General features: G+C 44.7%; 2 protein-coding genes across 2 annotated transcripts; both read left to right on the top strand.

The window, feature by feature from the left end:
- The first annotated feature begins 1163 nt into the window (after nucleotides 1-1163).
- LOC127343161 (ketol-acid reductoisomerase, chloroplastic) lies at nucleotides 1164-5711 on the top strand. The gene is made up of 10 exons (XM_051369277.2): nucleotides 1164-1434; nucleotides 1541-1633; nucleotides 2096-2161; nucleotides 2387-2527; nucleotides 3792-4019; nucleotides 4162-4279; nucleotides 4349-4488; nucleotides 4565-4732; nucleotides 4843-4998; nucleotides 5082-5711. Exons 1-10 carry the CDS (start codon nucleotides 1171-1173, stop codon nucleotides 5445-5447), a joined length of 1740 nt encoding a protein of 579 aa, XP_051225237.1. The 5' UTR covers nucleotides 1164-1170; the 3' UTR covers nucleotides 5448-5711.
- A 187-nt stretch (nucleotides 5712-5898) lies between these two features.
- On the top strand, nucleotides 5899-6721 carry LOC127343162 (uncharacterized). The gene has a single exon (XM_051369278.2). The coding sequence runs from the start codon at nucleotides 6214-6216 to the stop codon at nucleotides 6622-6624; it is 411 nt and encodes a 136-aa protein (XP_051225238.1). The 5' UTR covers nucleotides 5899-6213; the 3' UTR covers nucleotides 6625-6721.
- The last annotated feature ends 4942 nt before the right edge of the window (nucleotides 6722-11663 follow it).

The following is an 11663-nucleotide window of genomic DNA, read 5'->3' as shown; positions in this document are numbered from 1 at the left end:
AGTTTGCTGAATTGTCATAGTACTTGTTCAAAATAAATTGAACCACCATTAAATCAAGTCGGATTCGGTAGCTCACTGGCTACCAAGCCTCTACTCTACATCTTTTTGTGTATATTAGGGAGCGAGGGAGGGAGAGAGATAAGGCTCTCAAAAGAGAAGAGACACAATCACCATACCTGAGTGACCAATGCTCACATGTGGCAATTTCATGATCTAGAATTCAAATTTGCAAGTTCGTGACCAAAACGCTCACGCGTGAGAACTTCATGATCTAGAATTCACGATTTGCAAGTTTTCATGACCAAATTGTACATCCCCTTGGCACCAAATTGGCATTTTTTCACTTTATTGAAAGTACTATCCTTTGTCATATACTCATATGCATACTTATTTGCACAAATTTAGTGTTCTATAAAATATATGGGGGGTGTTGATCCGACTTTTTGGCATTTGGTATTCGAGTGAAACATTCAAAATATTTGTACATGTTTATAGTACATATTTATTGTGTTATTGCCCTTCATCCCGCCCCCGTTTGCATCCCTGCTCGTCGGGTATGTCCTTGACAAATTCAATTTATTTGAATTATTTGGATTATGGGAAATGCACATAACTCCATGTCACCGTGCACCAAGAGCTCAATTGTGCAAGAACAATGACGATTAGAGAGAGACGACAAAGCATTTTTTAGGGAATGTAGTATTTCCTTCATTTCGATGAATAAGACACTCTCCTTTTCGTGTTTCTTAGTAAGAATTACTCTAAATATATAAAAACTGTTGGTATAAAATTAATGTATAGTGTTAGAAAGTGTTTTTCAATTTGAATTCAACACTAATCCACTTATTAACATTGACACATATCAATCGGCAACGATAGTAATTATGTAGAATATGATCAAGATTTCGTTGTTTAATTTTTTCGGTCAAAGTTTGTCATGTAATACTCGTGCGGTATTATTGATCGAAATAGCAGACACTAAAAACCAGTTCCCTTTTTTTTAAAAAAAGTTAAACATGAGTAGTAGCAATAGCAAATTTGTCCATCATGTGAATATCCTATTGTCGCCCTTCCAGGTTGCAGCGCATATAGGTCCACGGGCGCACCTCCAAGTAGCCTCCTCTTTTTCCGCTTGCGCAGCCACCCTAGTCCTCGCATCGCATCGCAAAAATGGCGGCGGCCACTTCCTCCGCTTCCTCCCTCGCCTTCTCCCACCCCAAAACCCTAAACCCCGCCCCCAAAACCCCGGCCGTCGGTTCCGTATCCTTCCCCGCCGCTCAGCCACCATGCCTCCTCGCCGCCTCCGCCGGCCGCCGCGGCGCCGTAGCCGCCAAGGTCGCGTCGCCGTCGGTGATCAGCACCACCATGCCGTCGCTCGACTTCGAGACCTCCGTCTTCAAGAAGGAGAAGGTGTCCTTGGCCGGCCATGAGGAGGTCCGATTTGTACCCATGCTGTCTTCTCTGTGGTCCTTTGGCGACTGATCTGTGAAACAGTCAAACAGGACACAGTTTGTGATGTTTGTGAGGATTTTGGTTGCAGTTTATCGTGAGGGGTGGGAGGGATCTTTTCCCGCTGCTGCCAGAGGCGTTCAAGGGGATCAAGCAGATTGGCGTGCTTGGATGGGGCTCGCAGGTAAAATGGATGCAGTCCTTCTTTTCAGTTTGAGTGTGTACTATGTTGACATCTGTGTCGATGTCTGTTGGTTTTATATGTGTCAGACGTCTCTTATGTTAAGAAAATGGTTGTATCCTATATTGCTGGTGAAACTTCCGTTACGAACACAGTTTTGATCTTGTTATGAACAGTCACAGGGTGCTGATATAGTTTGCCCGTAGGCTGGATGGTGCTAGTGTTGTTTGTTAGATATTATTAGGATTCAGTTTGGGTTGATAATTATATTTGTGGTTCGAGAAACAACGAAGCATCACTGATTAAATGAAAGTACTGATATCTCTACTTAGTGAATGCTTATGGTGATGTGTTTGAATAGTTATTTACTTCAAAGATCTCCTCTGTAACTTGTGTTTAGAGAAAAAAAACTTATATTGTCGGAGGCGCATTCAGGTTATAACAGTGTTTATGCTATTTTTACAGGGTCCAGCACAAGCTCAGAACTTGAGAGACTCACTTGCTGAGGCTAAGTTGGACATTGTTGTTAAGGTTAGGTCTTGCTTGCACTTGGCACCATTTATATTTTAACACTGGTACAGGAAGTCAAAATTTCTGACTGTTATCTACAACCTCTGAATCTTTACTTTCAGTAATTTGGCCTGATGAGCATTTTTTATCCTTTATTCTCGGGAGATGTATTTGTTTCCTTTTCAATTATTCTGTTAAGAAAACAGCAGCAACATCTGACACTAAAATCCCGCCTATTGATTTCAGATTGGTCTTCGTAAAGGTTCCAAATCTTTCCAAGAAGCACGTGCAGCTGGTTTCACTGAAGAAACGGGGACCTTGGGAGATATATTGGAGACTGTGTCGGGCAGTGATCTCCTTTTGTTGTTGATATCAGATTCTGCCCAGGTTTGCTTCTTTTGGTTTGCACGCGCACATATTGGCTATGTGCTATGACCGGTCCCTGTGTGCTCTGTATCAGTGTACAATTTTAATTAGTTATTTGAATCATATTAATTCTAGTCTTTTGAAGATTTATGTATGTGATCACATACTGAACCTTACTTGCATGGCATGTTCTCCTTCTTATATTTTTTAGAAAGTACCTTTCTCATGAGAGAAAATTACATTTTTTTTTCACCGCTCAACATCTCAGATTGTTCACTTTTGGTCTCTTCACTACAAAACCATACAAATTAACCCCTCAACTGACAAAACCAGACACTTTGGTCCTCTCCCGACTCCCAAGTGGTTTCGTCAATGATGTGGCGTGGTTTTAGACTAAAGCTGATATATGGCGGTTCAAATTGAATTTCAGTTTTTCCACCTCACATTCTTCTCCCCCTTATGATCCTTCTCTTCTCCTCTGCACTGGGCATTATGTTAAACAGTTCTCCATCTCGTCTCAGACAATGACCAGCTGGTGGTGTCAGCAGGCGAGCACGACCACATCGACCCATGCACAGCCGCCCTCGAGCACACCCCTCTAGTGCTGCAGCGTGGTGCGCCAGTAGGCATACGCCTGGGCTGCATGGCCACACCACTATCATAGCTGGAGCATCAGCTGGAGCCTTCGTCCGCGGTGCAGATGTGCAGGTTTATCCCCTTCGTCCGCGGCGCAGATGGCCATGTCGTGAGCTAAAGCCTCTGGTGCTTCTTTGCTGCTGCTGCCGCCAACAATGATATGGTTGTAATCATCCTGGCCTATTGTTCGATAAAATGCCTACCACATAATATGAAGAAGACGAGGTGGCAAAGTAGATGTCAGTTTTTACTGCCACGAGCCAATTTTGGTCGATAATTAGACCATATAATCGACCAAACCACTTTTTAGCAGAGGGACTAAAAGTGACCGTTTTCTTCAGTCGAGGGACAAAAAACTGTGTGATTTCGTAATTCAGGGACCAAAAGTGATCAAACCGGGAAGTTGAGCGACGAAAAACAAACTTTTCTCTTGTCCTGATAAGTTTCAGAATAGTAGCATACATCTTATGTTGCTCAGCATGAATATTTTCCGTGGAATTGCTCTGCTTGCTATTCATAGTTCACAGTTGTGTTGATAGATTGTACACCTGATTTTCTGCTTTACGTTCTTGTTTGAGAAAATTTTAGTTGCTCCTCTTTCGCTTTATCTCAAGATTACTGCAAATTAATTTTTTAATACTTTATGCAGGCAGATAACTATGAGAAGATTTTCTCACACATGAAACCCAACAGTATTCTTGGTTTGTCGCATGGATTTCTCCTGGGACATTTGCAATCAGTTGGCCTTGATTTTCCAAAAAACATCAGTGTGATCGCTGTATGTCCCAAGGGAATGGGCCCTTCTGTTAGAAGACTTTACGTTCAGGGTAAAGAGATCAATGGTGCTGGTATCAACTCTAGCTTTGCTGTTCACCAGGTATGTTATAAGTGGGTATTGCATGTACATTATGCTATTCAGCTTGATTGATTTCATTTCATTGAACATGCATTCCTTTTCTTAGTTCTTCAAGTATATATATTTTGATAACTGTTTTCCGTCCTTCTATTCTTTTGTATAGGATGTTGATGGAAGGGCTACAGATGTTGCTCTAGGGTGGTCAATTGCTCTAGGTTCTCCTTTCACATTTGCTACTACTCTAGAGCAGGAGTACCGGAGTGATATCTTTGGCGAGCGAGGTACCTACCTTCCTGTCTGCGCCGGTAAAATTTGCGTTGCAAGTTGTTGATGAATAATCTACCATGTAGGTATTTTGCTTGGCGCCGTTCATGGAATTGTGGAGGCTCTTTTCAGAAGATACACAGAACAAGGAATGGATGAAGACTTGGCATATAAGAACACTGTAGAGTGCATCACTGGAATTGTCTCAAAAACTATTTCAAAGAAGGTATGCAGAGTTTTATTTTCTATCTATAGCCATCTCCTTTGGACTGTACTTACTATAGTGTTCTGTATGGTACCAGGGGATGCTCGAAGTTTACAACTCTTTAACAGAAGAAGGAAAGAAGCAGTTCAACGAGGCATATAGCGCTGGTTATTACCCAAGCATGGACATACTGTACGAGTGCTATGAAGATGTTTCTTCTGGAAGTGAAATTAGAAGTGTTGTGCTGGCTGGGAGGAGATTTTATGTAAGTTCTTCCGTGCACTGTTTAAATGTCAATTAAAATCTTTTTTATTCTTCGTGAATGTCCCTGAAATCATAATATTGAGGCATATCATGTTGTTTATATCTTTGTAGGAAAAGGAAGGCCTCCCGGCATTCCCTATGGGCAACATTGATCAAACACGTATGTGGAAGGTGGGTGAAAGGGTGCGTTCAACCCGGCCACAAGGAGATCTTGGCCCATTACATCCGTTCACCGCTGGAGTGTTTGTTGCAATGATGATGGCTCAGGTTGGATTCCTTTACTTCATATGCGGATTTGGATGTGCATTTTTACAAACATTCATTCATTTTTCTGTTTTACGCCAATATAGATCGAGGTCCTCAGAAAGAAGGGCCACTCGTATTCAGAGATCATCAACGAGAGTGTGATTGAGTCTGTCGACTCCCTAAACCCATTCATGCATGCTCGCGGGGTGGCATTCATGGTTGATAACTGCTCCACGACAGCCCGCTTAGGGTCAAGGAAGTGGGCTCCACGCTTTGACTATGTCTTGACCCAACAAGCTTTCGTGACTGTTGACAAGAAATCACCAATTAATCAAGATCTTATCAGCAATTTTATGTCTGACCCTGTGCATGGCGCCATTGAAGTCTGCGCTCAGCTGAGGCCCACCGTTGATATCTCAGTGACTGCTGATGCTGATTTTGTGCGCCCAGAGCTCCGACAGTCTTCCTAAAGTTCGTGTTGATCGCTGGCACATCCTAGTTTAGCCGTTTGAGTTGAGTGTAGTCGTTTGTATGCTAAATGTATTGCTATAACCTGAAGAAGTGAACACTTCAAATGTAGGACTGCTGTGGTTTTTTTTGTCGCTGGACTAGCGTTTCGCAAGAATAAAAGAAGCGGTTTGTTGTGTCTGCTCCCCAGCGTAGTGTTGCAACTAACGTTTGTCTTTCGTTTTTCTCTATTTAAATACTCTATAAAGGCCCAGTTGACTTCTGAAGATGGTTCATAGCAATTCTTTTTTCCATGGTATCTGTTTGCTATTTCGATAATCATTTGCTTTTCAAACCTGTTGCTCTAAGCAGAACGTTTCCGCTGATGAATATGTCCATGGTAACACTGTTGCACGACGTGTTGGGTTCCCAGCCAGACATGGAAGCCTTTATAGTAGTGACCAATTGAGTTGAAACGAGCAAGGAGTTTTAGCACTGGTGCTTTCCCTTGCCGGCCGCGGACTCCACAAAGCCATTCTTGCAAGTTGCAACATACAGTAGTAGACAACACCGCCTTGCTCGTTGCCACGATCATCACGTCGAACCTCCTCGACCTAAACTCCTAAAACCTATCGATGAATTCGAGGATGCAACAAGTGACATGACTCGTTTGGCCATGCCTGCTTCTCCGCATCTTATAAATCTCCCATAGATCTTAACACAACCCCAAACACAAGCAAACCACAAGCATACACAAGCCATTCCAGCTAACGAAATCAGCAGGTAGCCATGGCTGAGAGGGAAGGAGCGGTGGTGAAGAAGGGGCACGAGGAGGGCCTGAAGATGGCCACGTCGCTGCTGGAGGAGTTCGGGCTTCCCCTGGGCCTGCTGCCGTTGGCCGACGTGATCGAGGTCGGCTTCGTGCGCGCCACCGGCTACATGTGGATCTCGCAGAAGAAGAAGGTGGAGCACAAGTTCAAGCTGGTGAGCAAGCAGGTGAGCTACGACGTGGAGATCACCGGGTACGTCAAGGTCAAGAGCATCAAGAAGCTCAAGGGCGTCAAGGCCAAGGAGCTCATGCTGTGGCCGCCCGTCAACGAGATCAACGTCGACGACCCGCCCACCGGCAAGATCGTCTTCAAGAGCCTCGCCGGCGTCACCAAGACCTTCCCCGTCGAGGCCTTCGCCGCCGGCCAGTAGGCTCTCTGGCCACTGCCGTCCATCCCCCTCCGGCCGGCAGCATTTCCTTATACAATTTGGCGAGTTTGTTGGTTTCAAGGGTACGATCATCAGCTTTATACTACTACTATCGTTACAAGAGTGGACCAGTGTGCGTTGTACTTTTAACCGAGCTTATATACGGGTTTAATTGGGGCTTCTACTTTGCGTTGCGTTTGTTCTGGATTGTCGCGGATTTTGCTCTGCGTGATGACAGTTTCCCTCTGAAATGCCGCACACAGCACACGACGAGCTTTGCCTCGGCGTCGCTTCCTTCGTCGTTCGAAAGCGGGAAACTTTGGCTGCAGGAACAACTGGAATCAACGGCTCCAGTAGATGATTCGTCCTTTTTTCTTCTTCTTTTGAATCGTCGTGACAGTCACATGGACCGAGATTGGGCTGCTGGGTCACCGCTTCCACTTCAGGCGCACGCTGGGTGTACGATGAGTCGATGAGGCTGTTTTTTTTTTCTCATGGAGGATTTGTTCCCAATAGGAGGATCAGCTTTGCCACTTCTCAGCTAGCTGAAAACTAACTATTCTCAAGCCATACATCAGATTTTTCTCTTGATTCGTACACTTTCTTTTTTTAACTGGGACTTTTCCCTTTTCCATTACAAGCATAACGGAAATAACATGTTTAGTTTCCACAACAAACATGAGAAAGGAAAAGAAAGAGACAGACCATGCCCAACAAGGAAAAATAAAGTGGTAGGAAAACCAGTTGCTCGGTCTCGACATCGAAAACCAAGCTACGGGGCAAAAAAACCTACCCTACACTACAGAGGTTCAAAGGGTACCAACACATATCTAGCATACAACTAGTAAAAGCATCCAACCAGATGAGTTTTCCATCAACCACTGCCAAGACCATCATACTACACGGGGATAATCAAACTCCGCCATTCGTTATCATCAGCATCCCCGGTCTAGCGGTTGGAGTCGCCGGAGCCGCATTGGAGTGAAGTGCAGACGCCTGCTAGAGCATTTGGTCTGCTCCCAGCTTGATCCTTTCCCCATCTTCGCGCTCGAAAAGACATGCCAAGTAATGTAAAAGCGAACAAATCATAGCAATGGTCACCAAAGGGGAACTGACAACAACTTTCTCAAAGGTTATTTTATTCCTAACGGACAGAATCTCCCAGCAAATGGCAGCAAGAAGCAACATATAAAATTTCCTCCCTTTGGGATAAAACTGATAAAACCATGCCACAATTTGCTATAAAGAAGAGGGACACATAGGAGTCCTTAAGATCTCTCCCAGGTTACCCCAAACCACCTTGGCATTAGAACATTCAAAGAATAAATGTTTCATAGTCTCCTCCGGGCAACAAAAGGAATAGAGAGGAGAACCAACCCACTTTTGCTTCTCTAGATGTTGATACGTCGATTTGGGGGAGAAACAACCATTAGCACACAAGCTCCAGGTAACTATATCCGAATTCAGGGAACTAGGCTGACTAAGAGCACATCTTTTAATCAATTCCCACCGAGACACCGTTTCAGGTAGCATCCTCCTTTCGGAAGGAACAATCAAATTACAACTCATAGCATTCTAAAATGTCCAATCTTGCCCTTGTCAAATGTCAAAAAGAGCTGGAAAGGCTTCATATAGAGGGGTATCATGAAGACAGGGGTCCATGGAGAACCTCACAAGGTTCCCTTTTTGTAGCATAACTTTTCTCCCAACAATATAAAAATATTTTACTTTCAACAAAATTTTCAAAACAGGAGAATCTTGCACTCTCGGCTTAACCGAAGCGGTTGACTTATTTCTAAGATATTTGGCTTTAACAATGGTTTGTCACATGCCATTTTGCGTCTCTAATTTCCACCACCACTTACACAAGAGACTGATGTTTTGCATCAAATGTAGCCCACCCTACGAACCTCATTCCATCAAGACCACCAAGTCCCCCAAGTGGACCCGTGACGCGAGCACGCGCCAAAGCACTACACAAAGAGGTGAACACGCTCCTAGCCACGCATAACTTTGATACCTCTTTGGATGACATGCTACTTTATTCCAATATCCTATGTGTAATCAGGTACATCGATTAAGAAGCAAACCATGGTAACCAAGCCAACGGAGAAGAAGAAGAAGGTCCAATAGCAAGGCCAGTAGTACCACCCTCCAAGGCCGGTACTACCGCCCAGATCCCTCCCAGAACTGGAGAAAAGCCAAGAGACGACATGCAGGCCGGTACTACCGCCCCGTGCAACCGGTACTACCGCCAAACTTCCGACCTACTTCCGGAAATGCGCGAAATGCCCGCAAAACATCCCAGGAGGTCAAGGAGCCATTTTCGGAACTTGATCGGAAGTAGACCAGAACTTCCGACCGACCGGTACTACCGCCCCAAGCCACCGATACTACTGCCCTTAGAGACCGGAACTTCCGCTGATTTCGTGTTTCAGTCCGACTTTGTCTTTCTTGGCACGTAACTTAGCACTTTGAGCCCCCTACTATAAATACTCCCTTGGACACTCAGATCTAGAGTTATACATAGATTTGCATCATTCCTCTTGAGATAAACTCTCCTACCTCTAGGGATGACAATTCCTATGTAAACAACGCTACCTTGCTTGGATTTGATACTTCTTATGTGTGATTCTATTGGCTATCCACTCTCTCCCACATAGTTGGTGTTGGATTCATCCTCGATATCTCTCCTAAGACTTTACCTCGCTTTATTTCTCGGGTGATTCTATCAGAGTAGTTATTCGAGTTACTAAGATGTACCAAATGGGCTAGGAGGTAATTACTAAACACACAAACACACTTTTGTTCCCTAAATATAAAACATGATTCCAAATCATTGTTCCCTAAATATAAAACACGATTCCACTTGCAGATAAATCAAAATATAGCCCCTACCAAGAACTATGGGCCTCTCCCTAAGAGCTCATTTGTAGCTGCTGCTAGAGACTCAATTCCAAGACCAAGGGTGAGAGAAACTACGACTACTATGAGAGGAAGAGCTAGGGAAAGAGGAAGAGGACATAGCAAGGCAAGAGGAGAGGCACATACCAATGAAGAAGGGCAGTCTGCTGCTAGAGGAAGAAAGAAGAAGAAAACCACTGTCACCCAAGCAGCTACATCTACACAAAATGGCAGGCAACAAGTTCCAGATTTGAATGAATCATTGCAAGAAAATGAAGGGAAAGTGACAGGGAAATGCTGTGAGTTTGAGTGTACAAGTTACACTGACCATTGCATGTTGGAGGGGCACTGAATTTGTATACATTGATGCATAATAGAATTGTATTGCTATTTTTGTTGGATGTGCTATTTATCATGGAAACGATGATGCACAATAGACTTGTATTGCAATGGAAACAACTGGTACATTCTTGGGTGACATATGTAATGGGACAATATTTCAGATAAAATTACCATTCTATTATTGGACAACTAGTACATTGTTACACTCACACAAAACCTCTTGTTGCTAGTGCAACTACAACATATAGCATAGCACACACACCTACTGATACAACTATCCCTAACTCTTTCTTCTCCCTCCATCGAATCTCTTCTTTGTGAATCTTTCGAAGCTTCTTGTTATCTTCTATCATGTTCTCTAGTACATTTTCTAGCTTATCACATCTCTGCTTGAACACACAAGTAGTGCTGCACATGCTTGTTTCCTCCTCCAATTTTGGTGCCCACTTCTTGTTTTGTTGCCCAATTGGAACATTTCTTACAGTGCCCTAACAAAAAAAATGAAAATTGGTTCAATTTAACAGTGGACATAGTAGTTGAATGGATCGTAGCAAACAAGAGGGGGGTGAATGGTCGCTATTCATTTTTTATGCCTTTTTTAGTTTTTATACGATGCGGAAGTAAAGGTGAAAACTTTGGTGATAGGGATGCTCCTAGTATGATCCTAGGCTAGTGCAACAAACAAAGGAACCGAACAAGGTAGTAAAAGAGGGAGCGAGAACACCGGGGACGCGGAGACGAGGCGAGTTTTGTTTCCTGCAGTTCCTCCCACAAAAGGGAGTACGTTCGCGTTGAGGAGGTGCTAACCACGAAGGCTAGATGGCCACGAAGGCCTCACCTTGTTCCTCGAGAAAGCCACACGAAGGAGCTTCCCCTTCTCCACTAAGTAGCCGGTCGAGGCGGCGGTTCCTTCACAAGGTTGGGGCGAGCTGCACAAACACCGGAGGCTCCCAACACCCTATGGGGCTAGCACAACTCCAAGCTAGCCTCCATAGGAGCACTTCCTCCAAGATCCCACCATAGGAACCCTAACTCCAAGATCCACTAAGGACTAGATGATATTGGTGAAATCTCTCTCGGTAGAACTATAGATCGGGGCCTCCTCCACCACTCCTCAAAGTTTGGGCAAGATTGGTTGGGTAAGTGGGGAGATCCTCAAGGTTTGAGCTCAGCAACAATGGAGGAGAGAGAAGGAGAATAGGTAAAATCGAGCTGGAGAAGAAAGGACCCTTTTATAGGCTCCTCCAAATCCAACCGTTATGTGCAGATCCCGCACAACCGGTACTACCGCTTAGTCAAGCGGTAGTACCGCTCTTGGTTCCGCCCAAAGATTCTCCATGTGGGCTCGAAGCGGTAGTACCGCTGGCGGTACCGCTGAGGTACCGCCATGGCCTCTGCGAGCCCCGGACTCCACCCGGTACCTTGGCGGTACCGGGGTGGTAGTGTCGTAACTCAAATTACGGTACCAAAGCGGTACCATGTCGGAACTACCGCTTGGGAGCGGTACTTCCGCTCGAGGTACCGTCAAGGTACCGTACTTTGTTCTGTGGGCTTTTCTGCGTGCAATCCCAGAGCGGTATCTCGGGCCGGTACTAGTAGGGTAGCGGTACTACTGCTACTTATACCGGTAGTACCGGTCAGGCAGATTCTTCATTTCCTCTTTCCCTCTGTAGCCACGTCACCTCACGACACACACACACACACAAAACCAGAAAACCTATAAGTTACGCTTGAGTCTTCGATCATGATGCGTTCAGCGAGGGCACCGTGCACCTGCAAATCTATCAAAGACAATC

This window comes from Lolium perenne, chromosome 3 (assembly GCF_019359855.2).
Source record: "Lolium perenne isolate Kyuss_39 chromosome 3, Kyuss_2.0, whole genome shotgun sequence".
Classification (NCBI taxonomy): domain Eukaryota; kingdom Viridiplantae; phylum Streptophyta; class Magnoliopsida; order Poales; family Poaceae; genus Lolium; species Lolium perenne.
This window is presented reverse-complemented; position numbering and strand designations above follow the sequence as displayed.